The sequence below is a fragment of the Mustela lutreola genome, chromosome 16 (assembly GCF_030435805.1).
Source record: "Mustela lutreola isolate mMusLut2 chromosome 16, mMusLut2.pri, whole genome shotgun sequence".
In the NCBI taxonomy this organism is placed as follows: domain Eukaryota; kingdom Metazoa; phylum Chordata; class Mammalia; order Carnivora; family Mustelidae; genus Mustela; species Mustela lutreola.
In genome coordinates, this window is record NC_081305.1 from 35,150,788 (window position 1) to 35,165,693 (window position 14,906).

At 36.9% G+C, this 14,906-nt stretch overlaps 2 protein-coding genes across 2 annotated transcripts in view; both read left to right on the top strand.

Moving 5' to 3' along the window:
- The window catches only part of ITFG1 (integrin alpha FG-GAP repeat containing 1), a 324,431-nt gene that overhangs the window by 117,213 nt on the left and 192,312 nt on the right, over nucleotides 1-14,906 (top strand). Inside the window, exon 8 of the mRNA XM_059152027.1 lies at nucleotides 3,281-3,362. Coding sequence (XP_059008010.1) covers nucleotides 3,281-3,362 — 82 coding nt within the window. The remainder of the gene's footprint in view (nucleotides 1-3,280; nucleotides 3,363-14,906) is intronic.
- On the top strand, nucleotides 7,005-7,959 carry LOC131818015 (small integral membrane protein 20). The gene has a single exon (XM_059152028.1). The coding sequence runs from the start codon at nucleotides 7,072-7,074 to the stop codon at nucleotides 7,273-7,275; it is 204 nt and encodes a 67-aa protein (XP_059008011.1). The 5' UTR covers nucleotides 7,005-7,071; the 3' UTR covers nucleotides 7,276-7,959.

Below are 14,906 nucleotides of genomic sequence, written 5' to 3' on the forward strand. Positions count from 1 at the left end.
TTCTTCATTGTAGAGTTCTGTCCTATGCACTGTAGGTTGTTTGTCAGTATCTCTGACTTAGGTGCTAATAGCTAGCTCCAGTTATGACAGTCATATAGATCTCCAGACATTGTCCAGTGTCCCCCAGAGAACAGAATCACCCCCGGTTGAAAATCATTGCTGTATATGAATAAAACTGTAGATACAAAATAGTCATCAGATATTGCTTCTTGGTCATTTTTTCCAAACACTGTACATATAAGAGTTTTAACGCTAAATATTAAAACACATGGGCTGGGGAGACATGCGTGGCTCAGTTAAGCATACAACTCTTGATTTCAGCTCAGGTCAGAATCTCAGGTAATGAGATTGAGCCCTGCAACAGTCTCCACATTGGAGCCTGCCTAATATTCTCTCTCCCTCTGCCCCTTCCTCCCTATCTCCCTTTCTTTCTCTCTCTAAAAACAAACAAACAAACAACAACAACAAAACACGTGCAGGCCAAAGCATAGGTAGTCATCTACAAAAAGATACTTGTTACAGCATTGCACTTGTGGCTGGCATTAAAACAGAAAATGGCAGGTAGTTTCCTCTGTCAATGCCAGTGGGTTACCTGCTTCAATAGTAGGGGGTAGTTTTGGTAGCAGAAATAGTGGTATTACTACTAGTGTTCCTACTTGTGATAATAGTGAATATATGCATATATTCTACTAAGCACTTTATATGGATTATCACTAATCCTCACAAAAGCTTTGTAAAAATACATTTTCAAGATAAGTAAACAGATGCTTAGATTAGAACTAACTTACTCAGATCTGAATGCTAACAAACAGTGGACCTAGAAGTTGAACTAGGAAATCTGTTTCTAAAATTTCTACGCTTAAATCTTTGTACAGTCATTTCATATGGTTATAGGCAAAAGGAAAGGCAAAAGACATAACTGCAGCAGAACCCCTAGTGAATTAAGACAAATTTTGGATTGTAGGGACACACTGAAGGCCAGTAAGAACAGCATGGTAAAGAATGGGATAGAACATAGTGTATTAGTGTCAAAAAGAAGCCCATGATCGGGACGCCTGGATGGCTCAGTTGGTTAAGCAACTGCCTTCGGCTCAGGTCATGATCCCAGCGTCCTGGGATCGAGTCCCACATCGGGCTCCTTGCTCACCAGGGAGCCTGCTTCTCCATCTGCCTCTGCCTGCCATTCTGTCTGCCTGTGCTCGCTACCTCCCCTTCTCTCTCTCTGATAAATAAAATCTTAAAGGAAAAAAAAAAACAAGAAGCCCATGATAAAAGCACTTGCAGCTCATCAAAGCACAGGACTGCCATTATGAAAATACCATGTAAGAGCTTGATAAGTTCACATTTTGCAGAATACTTCTAATCTATCATTGTACTGATCCTCTCTAGAATGCTCAAGTAGATAGTACATTAATCATCCCCTACTAAACTGTTAAGAAACAGACCCAGAGCAGTAATGGCTGTCCCAAAGTGATATGACTTGCCAATGAAAGCAGGATTAGAACCCCTGTTATCTAACTCCATGTCTAGTGACCTTTCTACTAGACTATACCAAGAATATATTCTCTTTCTCCAGCAGTTGGAAGGAAGTATTACTTTCCTTCTATTGAGGTTCAGGGTTCATGTGGCATCTTAGACATGGAAGGACATCACCTGGGAAGTACTTAGTGTTTCTTGATGGAGATACATTGTAAAGTTATATCCAGAAATATTTCTAGGTATATTTACTAAGTTTAACATATTTTCACTGGAGTAGTTTGTTCACTTGAATCAGTATAATGAGGTGATATTCTACTTTATGACACATGAAGCTGAAGTATTTTAAAAGAGATTTTTCCATTCGTTCTATAATGAATCTCTAGAACCATTATGTCCACTCTGTACCCAGTGCTATGGTCTTTCTAAAATGTAAAAACACCTGACACTTCAATCAGAACTTGGGCACCTTTGATATATCTGTAATGTAATTTCAGGTATCAGTAAGACTGGAGGGGATTCATAAGGTATAAGACACTGTGTAAATAAGATTTCTATAGAAAGATCATTCAAAAAGTTTATCAGATATATTAGTAATTGTAGGGAAAACATATTTCTGCATGCAGATAATAGAGTGTTAAAATGTTTAGAAAATTGTCTGCCACAAGACAAATCTTACCCAATTATTCATGTTCCTCAAGCATTTGGTCTTCATGTTTTTAATGCAGCAATGCTTTTCTTTGTAAATATCAGAAGGGATTTCTTAAGAAACTAACTTACAGGGTGCTGGGTGGCTCAGTGGGTTAAAGCCTCTGCCTTCAGCTCGGGTCATGATCTCAGGGTTCTGGAATCAAGCCCCGCATCGGGCTCTCTGCTCGGCGGCGAACCTGCTTCCTCCTCTCCCTCTCTGCCTACCTCTCTGCCTGCTTGTGATCTCTGTCTGTCAGTATGTCAAATAGTAAATAAATATGTCAGTGATAAAAAGAGTGCTTCAGATCCCAAATTCAGTGTTTGGCTGATTTTTCTGGTATTGTCACCTAAAATTATAGAAAAGAAAGAATAATTTAAAGAAATGCATATTTTTATAAGTAAGCTGTGTAACTCTCCATTTCAGAAAGAGTAACTGAAACAAATGATCTCTAATGGGTTTTCTTTTTTTATTTAGCTTAGCCACCCCTAGCACCTGCCGGTCTTAATCCTTGACTCCCTTTTCTCAATGATACATAAATTGGAATTGTTAAGTAATTAGCTCTGTAAGGATCAGTGGAATTCTCATTTCATTTGAATCTAAATTTTTTTCTTAATTATGCCCAATAGAAATTTTTGAAATCTGTGAAATATAGTGTCTTTGCTACTTGTACCATTTATATATATTACCTTCAGAAGTTCTATTTCCCTGACATATCTTATCTCCCAACTGGACTGTAAGCTCCCTCAAGGTAGGAATTTTTTTCATACTTCTTTATTTTACCAAATATAAAGAATATACCAAATATTCTACTGTTTCCATAGTACTTGAAAGTAGAAGACAGTCATTACATCTGAAATTATAAAGAAGATTTAGTAAAGGATATACAACTGAAAGGGACAGCAGAAAAGCACTCCAGGCAATCTTTATCAACTCACAGCAGTTTTTTTTTTTTTTTTAATGATAAAGGTATTATAGGAAAGTAGAATAATTTTTGGACAGTACAACAAAAACCTTAAATTATTTATTTTCCTGCTTCAGTTTAAATGCTTTCTTTCACACTTGACAAATGAATAAATTATGATAGTCTAACCCAAAATTTTCTGCCATTAACAGGATGGAAATTTCTCTCTCAGTACTATATTTGAAAAACCTCAAAATATGATGGTGGTCGGACAGTCCGCATTTGCAGACTTTGGTAAGATTCTTTTCAACTTCCAAATTCCACCCCTCTCTCTAACCTAGTCATATTAATTTCCTATACCTGAATATCATTTTGTTCTCTTCAGGAGTATTAAAGATTTTAAAGATGCCTTTTCTAGTATTATGCATAGTAGGTGGTCAATTCTTTAATACAAGGAGCAATTTATGACATTTACATTTAAAGTGTAATTTGAACTTCAAAGACTCCTTTTTGCCAGAGTAACATGCAAAACAAGGAAGTCTATTGAGGCTTTTCTAAGAATACCAAATAGTAATTATTGTGAAGTCTTCATATATATCTGGACTATGGAACCAAAAAACAAACAGAGTTAACCTGGTCTCTTGAAACTTTTTATTTACGTCACCATAAAACCATTTTTATTTACATCTTAATTCCAAAGAAGAATAACATCTATTAGGAATTTGCTGCATGAGAACACATGCATCTCTGTTTTCCGTAAGATTCTATCCCGTAAATCGAGTTTACTTCAGTTAGGAACATCTAAAACACATATGGCTTTCACCATTTGCCATTTATTAAAAAGAATTTTGGTATTCAGTGGGAAAGTAGTATAGCTGACCACCAACTAAGAGTTTGAAGCTCACTCCCCTCCTGTTTTTCCTTCATTCTGCCAATAAACACCTCAGCCTATTCCTCAGAATCCAGGTGACATGTCATCATGTCCAGAGGCCTCGGTTTCCTCATTCATAAAATGACAGTGACATTCATATCCAGTTCACAAGACTACAGTGAATAACACAATGTGAGTAAAGCATAGTGTCCAGCACACAGTAAGATCACAAGAAATTACTGTATGAGTCTTTTCATCAGGCTTACCTGGTTTTATTGTTTATTGTTTATTGTTACTGCTTTATGCTCATAAATCAACTCATCATTCAGTGTCCTCGAGATAAATCCTAAGGCACCTAAAGCAAGTTTAATAGTGTTATTTGATGGAAACATGAACATACATCTCTATGTTGTGCTGTATTTTAGTTTCATTATGTTGAATATTGCTTTGATTTTGAGCAGATTTCTGGTATTTGATTTATAGTATTTAATAAGCTAATAGTCAAGTTACAGAATACATGAAATAATTTTTTTATATTTGCTGACTGACTTGATTAGCTGGATTAATGACAAATACTTATACAAGTCTCTTTATAGAATAAAAAGTATATATGTGTTATGTTATTATCAAAGGGCACATATACCTCCCTTTAACCTCTGCCTAAGAATCCCCAAATTGGGAGGAAATAAAGTCCGAATTGAAGTTACTTGTTTTGTAATTGTGTGTTTTGTATGATAAAGTGACTTGTTTTGGGGTTGTTGTTTTTTTTTTAATTTCTTTTCAGCGTAACAGTATTCATTGTTTTTGTACCACACACAGTGCTCCATGCAATCTGTGCCCTCTCTAATACACCACCTGGTTCCCCCAACCTCCCACCCCTGCCCCTTCAAAACCCTCAGATTGTTTTTCAGAGCCTTGTTTTTAACAAAATTGTTAGTAGCTTTCTTAATTTTTTTTAATTTTTCTAACCATAAACATAGACATTTATATATTAGTATTTTTTAAATGTACAGAATATAGGATGCAGTCCATTAAGAAACATAGCTATATATCCCCCCTATTTTGAATGAATTTAGGTAACATATCAGTAAACACTTTTTGTTTGTTTGTTTGTTTATAAGTTTTATTTATAATTGCAAAAACTTGGAAGCTAGCAAGATGTTAGCTTATCAATTCATGTTAAGGCATGGGGGATCTTCATATGCAAATACTTTTTTTTTTAATTATTTCTTTTCAACGTAACTGTATTCATTGTTTTTGTACCACACCCAGTGCTCCATGCAATCCATGCCCTCCTTAATACCCACCCAACCTCCCACCCCCCGCCCCTTCAAAACCTTCAGGTTGTTTTTCAGAGTCCATAATCTCTCATGATTCACCTCCCCTTCCAATTTCCCTCAACTCCCTTCTCCTCTCCATCTCCCCATGTCCTCCATGTTATTTGTTATGCTCCACAAATAAGTGAAACCATATGATAATTGACTCTCTCTGCTTGACTTATTTCACTCAGCATAATCTCTTCCAGTCCCGTCCATGTTGCTACAAAAGTTGGGTATTCATCCTTTCTGATGGAGACATAATGCTCCATAGTGTATATGGACCACATCTTCCTTATCCATTCGTCCGTTGAAGGGCATCTTGGTTCTTTCCACAGTTTGGCGACCGTGGCCATTGCTGCTAGAAACATTGGGGTACAGATGGCCCTTCTTTTCACGACATCTGTATCTTTGGGGTAAATACCCAGTAGTGCAATGGCAGGGTCATAGGGAAGCTCTATTTTTAATTTCTTGAGGAATCTCCATACTGTTCTCCAAAGTGGCTGCATCAACTTGCATTCCCACCAACAACAGTGTAAGAGGGTTCCCCTTTCTCCACATCCTCTCCAACACACATTGTTTCCTGTCTTGCTAATTTTGGCCATTGTAACTGGTGTAAGGTGGTTTCTCAATGTGGTTAGAACCATTTGAATCTCCCTAATGTCAGTTAACACTTCAAATATATCGGTAAGCTTTAAGTGAATATCCCACAATGTTTTTTTTAAAATCCTTATATTTTTAGTTGGTATTATTAAAAAACAAGACTGCTAATGAGTCCAAAAAAGCAGATGACATTGAATAAGGTTATAAATATTAATATATACAAAATATACATTTTCTATACATTTGAATACATCTGTGAATTGCATCCTGCTCTCCATCCTTAACTCCCCTGTGCAAGGCACATGCATGTGCATGTGCATACTCTCTCACTCTCTCACTCTATCTCTCTCTCTCAGAACCAAGCCAAGAGATGAGGTTGACGGCCAGGAAATCAGCATGATTTCAGAAATTCACTATTTACCAAATGGGTAACAATGCATTAAAAAAAAATTTTTTTTAATTAAAAAAGCACATGCTTGAATAATAGGTTCACAGGAAGAATCCTGTACAAGAAAGGAGGGTTTAATGGCTTCCAGCTCACTTACGTTGTCTAGAAACAGAAGTTGTCTTACAGTTATGTTGAAATTTTTAGTTATTAACATAAAATGTTTTGTTAAAGATTTAAAAATATATACTTTATATTTAGGCTATTCTGGTCTAGCCAAAGGGAGGTAGGTAGAGTGATTTGAAATCACACAAAGCAGGAGCTTTTGCCAAAAAAACCCAGGATAATTATTCAAGCTAAATATAATGGTATTTATTTCCTTAATAAGACAAAGACAGGGAGACAGGGGCACCTGGGTGGCTCATTCGTTAAGTGTCTGCCTTCGGCTCAGGTCATGATCCCAGAGTCCTGGGATCAAGCCTCGCATCAGGTACCCGGCTTGGCAGGAAGTCTGCTTCTCCTTCTCCCACTCCCCCTGCTTGTGTTCCCTCTCCCACTGTGTCTTTCTCTGTCAAATAAATAAATAAAATCTTTAAAAAAAAAAAAAAAGACAAAGACATACTATTCCAGAAATCAGCTAAATAAAACTGCATAGAATATTATACAGCCGATAAAAATGATGGTTATGAAGATTCTGTTAGAAGAAAAAACACATTTAAGTGTTCAGTCATATTAACTTAAAAAAAAAGAAATTAGGCCGGCGGCGCGAAGGGCAGCTACTCGTGTGCGGGTTTCTCAGAGGGTCGGGGCAACCCCTTACCGGGCGCTATGTCCCGGAACCTGCGCACCGTGCTCATCTTCGGCGGCTTCATCTCCCTGATCGGCGCCGCCTTCTACCCTATCTACTTCCGGCCCCTCATGCGGCTGGAGGAGTACCAGAAGGAGCAAGCCATAAATCGAGCCGGTATTATTCAAGAAAATGTGCAGCCGCCAGGGTTAAAAGTGTGGTCTGATCCATTTGGCAGGAAATGAGAAGGCTATCACCACCTCGATTATGAAAGACATCTTCATGCTTTCCATTCTGCCGCAAGTACAATAAATTGCCTCACTGCAGAAGGATGGCTGGAGAAGAAACTCTGTGAAGCTGGAAATAAGAGTACTGTGCACAAGGATTAATATTTCCCTTCTTAAGTATCAAAAGAACCCTGGAGCAAATCACACCATTAGGGAGGTTTTCATGATTCGATTTACTTTCTAAAAATGAAGCTCTCTCACCCAGCTGTGGTTGGAGGAAATCTACTTACTATTCAGTCTCTACTGCTTTCCCAGCCAAGCTGTGATGTGAATGCAAGCAGCCAGTAGACCTGGGAAGATCCTAGTCTGTCTTGCCATCCTTCAAATAGGAAATTTCAGTGAAAAGCCAGCGTGCTGAGCAGCCTCATGGGGCTCTTTGGAAACATTAAAGTTGATAAAACTCTGAGGACAAGGTACATTGTACCCTTTAAGAATAACAGTTCAGCTTAGCCATCTTGTTGCCGCATGTTGGAAAATAAATAAATATGAAACAAGTTCAACCCAGTGACTGTGCATGCATAGTAGAAATCAGTGTTGAGTTAACGGAAGTGAAAATATGTATATTAAAAGGATCTATTTTTAATTCACAGTGGTGTTTTTTTAAAAATCCTATATAAACTCATTAAATCGCACTAAGAAGCACTGTTTGACTAGATTCTATTTGATAAGATATTCGACTGTGTGGTGTTTCTCAGTTTGTGTTCAAGTAAACATTTTAAAGGTAAATAGCAAATTTGTTGAGACAGATACTGGTTGCCGTGCTCTACCAGCTTTCTCACCAGCCGCTGCAGAAATGAGCGTGAGAATTCTTTCTTGCTCTCTATCTCTTTCTCTCTGGTGCTTTGTCTGGCCCCTTACTAGATTATATGCTTTTGAAGAGACACCTCTTTCGTTTTTAGATTTCCCAGAGTGCCTTGCACATTACTGTGGGTTCTCTTTAAATGAGCTGCCTGATGACATAATTTTATTATTGTGAACTGGGAGTTTGCTTAATGGACAACTGACACAGTTATGTGATTACTGTCAAAAAGAACTCAAACTGATGGTTCTGAAACCAAAGGCATCATTTTTTTGGTAGACATTCCCTAACATTTAATTGACTTACGGCTAATAACCCAATAAAAGAAGTTGACTCATTCAGGGTATATTTGGCCACTATTTTCCTTGGAGGAGGCACCAGGAAGTTGTGTAACTTAAAGTCTGGCATTCTGTGGGCGCTTAATTGAGATTTCTTTATGACGGAGGCAAGCACATGGACCATCTGCTCTGGAAGATGTCGTCGAGAACTCTGGGACCTCGCCTGCCTGTTTGGCAGATGGAACAGACTCCGTTTTTCCTCTTCAGTGGGATCTTTGTCCTGGCTCTGACCCTGCCCTTGGTACACCTCTTTGTAGAGATAAAAGGAACTCTCTGTCCTGCTCAGCTGCCTTGATGTTTATAAAAGGATCAGTCTTCATGTTGTCAGAGGTGTCACATCAGACTCTGCTACCCAGGCTTGACAAAAGCTGGGCTGTAAGAGATGCTTCTCTTGGGGACTGCCTGACGGCCTTGGAGTTAATCCTGAGGTGCCCCGGTGTGCCTCCAGGACAATAATGGAAGCTCTTGGAAGAGAGATCTTGGTCGGATACCATTAGGAAACACAGAGTTAAAGCAAACTTGGCCTGTTGGCTTCTAATTTGATGATTTCCAAGAGAGGCTTACCATTTCTTAAATGTATTTGATCACAAAATATTTTTCGTGGATTATCTCCTAGGATTACATCCTTTTTGGGAAATCTTTCTCTAGATCAGTGGTTCCCCAACTTTTGATCTCAGGACCTTTAAACCATAAGTGACTCTTAATCTCACAAAACTCTTAAAATTTTTTGAGGACCCCAAAGTGGATTATGCCTGTAGGTACTATATTAGAAATTAAAACAAAATTTTAAAATGTTTACTAATTTACTTAAGAATATTAATAACAAACCCATATAGAGTGATAAGACATATTTTTGTGTGAAAAAGTTGTTTTCCAAGATAAAAAATAATTTTGCAAATTAATGTCTGACATAATAGATTCTCTTAACAGCTAGATTCTACTATTTGCTTCTGCATTTGATTTGTTGCTCTATCACAAGTCCTATGGCCTCTCAAAAACTCCACTGTACATACTCATAAGAAGATAAGAGGAAACAAGGCAAGATAGCTGAGGTGCCTGGGTGATGCAGTCATTTAAGCAACCAGCTCTTGGTTTCAGCTCAGGTTATGATCTCAGGATGTTGGGATGGAGCCCTGGTATCTGGCTTCACACTCAGCAGGGAGTCTGGTTGGGGATTCTCTCTCTCTCTCTGCCCCTCCCCGCCCCTCTCAAATGTATAAATAAATGTTAAAAAAAAAAAAAAAAAAAAAAAAAAAAAAAAAAAAAAAAAAAAAAAAATAAAAAAAAGAAATTAGAACAATATGTTACACAATGCAATCATCTTTAAAAAATTTTTAAAAATATGTCAAACTGGTAGTAATGGTTGTGTGAAAGCAGTTTAATAGGTTATCTTATTACATTTTTCAGATTTTCTGTTGTGTGGTTAGATTAATATATTAATTTAATAATGAAAAAGTAAATTATGGGAGAGTAATAGTCAGCAATGGCAAGAAAGAAGCCAAAGTATGTACCTAAAGTGTCTTATTTTTTTGGTGTAGTACTTCTAAGTTCATACGCAATTGATCCTATCCTCTGAGTTGGATGAACTTCTTTAGAGAGCATCATGTATTTTAATAGATCTTTAGTTTTAACAAGATCTTTAACACCTACAAACAAAATGCAAAAGTTAGACCTTTCTTATGTTTCATATACTGTACTGAATGCCACGTAAGAAAGTATAGATTTTAATGTAAGATCCTTGCCTTTAAGAAATGTATAGTCTAGTTGGAAAAACAAAAGACAAATTTGTAAAAAGCACAGGAATAAAGAAGATGTGATTCACACACGCGCGCGCATGCACACACAAACAAACACACACACACACACACACACACACACACACACAATGGAATACTATGCAGCCATCAAAAGAAACGAAGTCTTGCCATTGGCAATGACATGGATGGAACCTAGAGGGCATCATGCTAAGCAAAATAAGTCAATCAGAGAAGGACAAGTATCATATGATCTCTCTGATATGAGGAATTTGAGAGACAGGGCAGGGGGCAAGGGGTCAGGGCAGGTTGAGAGGGGAAAAAATGAAATAAGATGAGACCGGGAAAAGAGACAAACCATAAGAGACTCTTAATCTCAGTAACAAACTGAGGGTTGCTGGGGTGGGGGAAGGGAGGGATAGGGTGGCTGGGTTACGGACAGTGGGGAGGGTATGTGCTATGGTGAGTGCTATGAAATGTGTAAGCCTGATAATTCACAGACCTGTACCCCTCGGGCAAATAATACATTATATGTTTTAAAAAAAGAAAAAAGCACAAGACTAGAGCAACAACTGCCACAACATAAGTGAAACCAGACTATATTTCCCTGTTAAATACAGAATTAATGCCACAGACAAGATGCAAAGTGTTATAGCAAATCAAATCACTTTAGGCTGAGAAAGGGTAGGAAGACACAAAAAAGGTGAGATTTTGGCCTGGACTTTGAAACAACTCTGAGGTTTGGCTAAAAATATATAGAGGTATAAAAACAGGGTATGGTTAGTGACTGGTAAATAAACCACTTAGGCTTGAAGATATTTTCTGTAAAAATATAAAAACTTTAAAAATGGACTGAGAACACATTGAATTACCATATGATAGCAGATGAACAAATGTTAATTTTATTCTGTGAAAGCAATGGAAAGTAGTAGAATAATTTTGAACATCTTTTTATTATTACCTTTTTTTAAAGATTTTCTATTTCTTTATTTGACAGAGAGAGACATCACAAGTAGGCAGAGAGGTAGGCAGAGAGAGGGCGAAAGCAAGCTCCCCGCTGAGCAGAGATCCCAGTGCAAGGCTTGATCCCAGGACCCTGGGATCATGACCTGAGCCAAAGGCAGAGGCTTAACCCACTGAGCCACCCAGGTGCTCCTTATTATTACCTTTTTATATTAACTTCAGAAAATGAAAATCTTCTGATCTGATGGAATATGCAGAAGGTAATGCTTCTTGGACATAGAATAGGAATTCAGGGAAAATTTATGAAAATCTCTGATATGCCTAAGATTTTTGTATAAAAAGAGAGGCAAATTTAAAATCTTAAAATAGTGCGTTTTCTGGGGATAGAAACTGGTCAGGAGACAGGCCAGGTCTGAAGTGGTAAAAGTATGCACTACTTTTGTCAATAAGTTGGAAGGACAAGTGTGAGAAACATTGCAAAGAAACAATCAGTAAATTTAGTGATTGGTTTGACGCTGGAGAGTTAAAAACAAAAACAAAAGCCTCTGAATGACTAAAGGAATTATTTTGTCTAATTTATTTTAATTATTAAAGGAATTATTTTCCTTCATAGACAAAGGTAATTAGAAGAGAAAGCTGGTTTGAATACTTTAGAGATACCTTAAAGTCAATATGTTAATTACACTAATAAAAGAACAAAGCTGGAACATTTGGAAACCTAGGTTCAGGAATAAAGCAAAGTTAAGTTTAATAATCCTCCAAGAGTTAAGAAGTCAAGACCCAAATGAGCCCTCCAGAAAAGAGAATATAAATAGCTTGACAGAGGAATAAGAGAAAAAGAACTAAAACGTGGTCCAAAACCACTGATGTTATTATGACAAGAAAAGGCCTTTGCAGGTTACAAGGGTTCTAGTGACCTAAAAGGTATTGTTTGTAAAACTCTTTGGCAGTCTCTGAGCCTTAGAATGAGCTCATAAATAGTGCTGCTACTGGTTAGTGTCAAGTAAGGTACTTGGGAGATCTGCAACCCATAGATGCCTCTAATAATTAAGCAGTCAACTTCTAGAAAGCTTATTTTGTGTTTTCTCATACTGTTAAGGCTTTTAAACTATATGTTAGAGTTGTGTCAGAATATCATATTCTAGAATTTCTACAAATACGGTGGTATCTCTTTATTAAATTACATAGGACCAAAAGGTAAAGAAAAATAAGGTATATTTTTTTTCTATCAAATAGAATTATAACCAGACTTAGAGAAAACATTAATTTTGCATGCCAGTTGTAGTAGAAATCAATAAAATCTATAAAAGTAGCTACAAAACTAAAGGGAGAATTGAAAGCTTAATAGAATGTTAGCATTTTCTATAAATTGAATCATTTTAAATCTCATAATACATAAATTTGTGTATCTAAATCTGAGGCTAACTCATGTGTATCCGATCGTCATAAGATCACACTTTATTCTTCAAGTGAAGGGAAAATACCTAGAATGTTGGTGAAGCCTGGGAATTGTCAATCGGGTCATCTAAATAATTTTATAAGAAATAAAGGGGCTGGGACGCCTGGGTGGCTCATTTGGTTAAGCAGCTGCCTTCGGCTCAGGTCATGATCCCAGCGTCCTGGGATCGAGTCCCACATCGGGCTCCTTGCTCCGCGGGGAGCCTGCTTCTCCCTCTGACTTTGCCTTCCACTCTGTCTGCCTGTGCTCGTTCTCGCTCTCTCTCATAAATAAATAAAATCTTTAAAAAAAAAAAAAAAAAGAAAGAAAGGGGCTGATGAAAATATAAAACCTGGTCACCCTTGGACATTATTAACGTAGATGGTATCACTGATGATTGAGACCCAATCTTACCGAGTATCCCCATTGCCTGGCCCAAAAAATAATCAATGATGGTTATTAAAGTGAAGGAGAAAAAGAGGGAAACCCCAAAATCAAATTATTTCATGAAGTCTATGTGCTGCTTGCTAAAAATTCAAATTTTAATTCCAGATTAACCATGATAGAGCTGAAATGCTTAGTTCAAAATAACATGGCATTAATACTTTCTCTTGTTTTAGAATTAGGTATATTCAATAACAATCTGTCAAATGAAAATTGTTTCTTGTTAGTACTTGATCTGTTAATAAAAGTAAGTCATATGAGCCATGTACAGAATTTTAAATTTCATATTTAGTCTGAATGTGAATAGAGAATTGAATGTTTATATTCTCTTTTACAAAAGAATTTTAAAAATCAAATGCTTTCAAATAGATGACAATTCTATTATAAAGGAGATTATATAGGGGAAAGTTGTAGGTGTTATGTTTTCTGGGCGTGGTCTCATTATAAGTCATTTAAGACTGCCTTTTATTCCAGAGACTTAATAGTGGAGTTTGTTTGTTTGTTTCTTATACTTGGAAATTGGCTGCTCTTTTGTTAAGTAGCTTTATTTGTTTTTTCATCAAAAAGTAACACTTTTTAACACTGAATTACCTGAAATGTTTGTAGTTTCAGATACTCTCTCTTGAATGTACTACCATAGCACCTTCGTCACCAGTCAAAATGTATTAAGTAGATACAAATACAGAATACTTTAATATATGAAATACGGACAAATTAGATGTAATTCCTGGATTCAAGGAATTTGAAATATAATACTTGTATTCTCCTTTGAATTTTGTGATACAGACATATCAGTTCAATTAAATAGTGTATTTTTAAAATTGTATAGTGATCAGTTGTTTTTCCATCCAGTTTTCTTCCTGTTTTATACTCAAAGATGTACAAGATGTTAATCTATTCAAAAATATTTTCTGAGTGCCTACTATTTGGACTGCTGTATTCTACCTGCTTGGCATATACCACAAGTGAAGCATATAAGAACCCTGCTCTTATAAATTAAAATTCAACTGAGAAGGGAAAGACAAGAAGAATTAAATTAGTTAGGTATTTTTAGAAAGTGAAAATAAAGTTCTATATTAGGAAGTAAGAAGGGCTGTTTTCCAAGGCTGATTGGAGGTCGTATTTGACCCAAGAATTCAATGAAGTCACAGGAAGTCTTGGGAGAGTATTCCATGTAGAGATAACACCTAAGTCAATGCTGAAGGAACAAGAAGAAGGCTGGCACTTGGCCAGGTCTTCAGGGCCTTGTGGACCTAGGTAAAGAGTTTAGGTTAATGTAGATGTAATTGAAAGCTTCAAGGAGACTTAGCAAAAGGATATGATGACTTGGACCAGGGCAACCATTAAGAGATAAGAGAAGCTGTCATATTTAGGTGCTGGAGACAAAGTTGACAGAACTTGCTGATAGACTGGATGTTGGAGGGAAGAGAAGAAAGGATGACTTCTAGGTGTTGGGCTTAAATAACTGTCTGGATGGCGACACCTAGGCACATTCACTAAGGTAGAAGAGGAGTAGGAAGAATAAATTTGGATTTCTGTTAATTAATAGTTCTGTTTCAGGCATGTTAAGTTCGAGATATCTGTCAGACACTGAAACAAGATACAAATGGGAGGTACAAACTCTAGAGAGACACAGAGTTGGGTATCAGTTTATCTTTGTTTAAATGCCTTTTAGAAGATGGATGATGGATAAATGAAGGAGTAACTGCAAAGTACCCCACCTTTCTTCCTAATAGTGTAAATATAACCATATTCCAGCCACACTGGCCTCTTTGTATTCTACAAACAGGCCAGACAGTTTTCTCTGAGAGCTTCTGCCTTTGCTAATTCTCTGTAGAATGCTCTTCCTCCTG

What these genes read in the sequence shown, in the direction of transcription:
- LOC131818015 (XM_059152028.1), top strand. Translation starts at nt 7,072, where the DNA reads ATGTCCCGGAACCTGCGCACCGTGCTCATCTTCGGCGGCTTCATCTCC.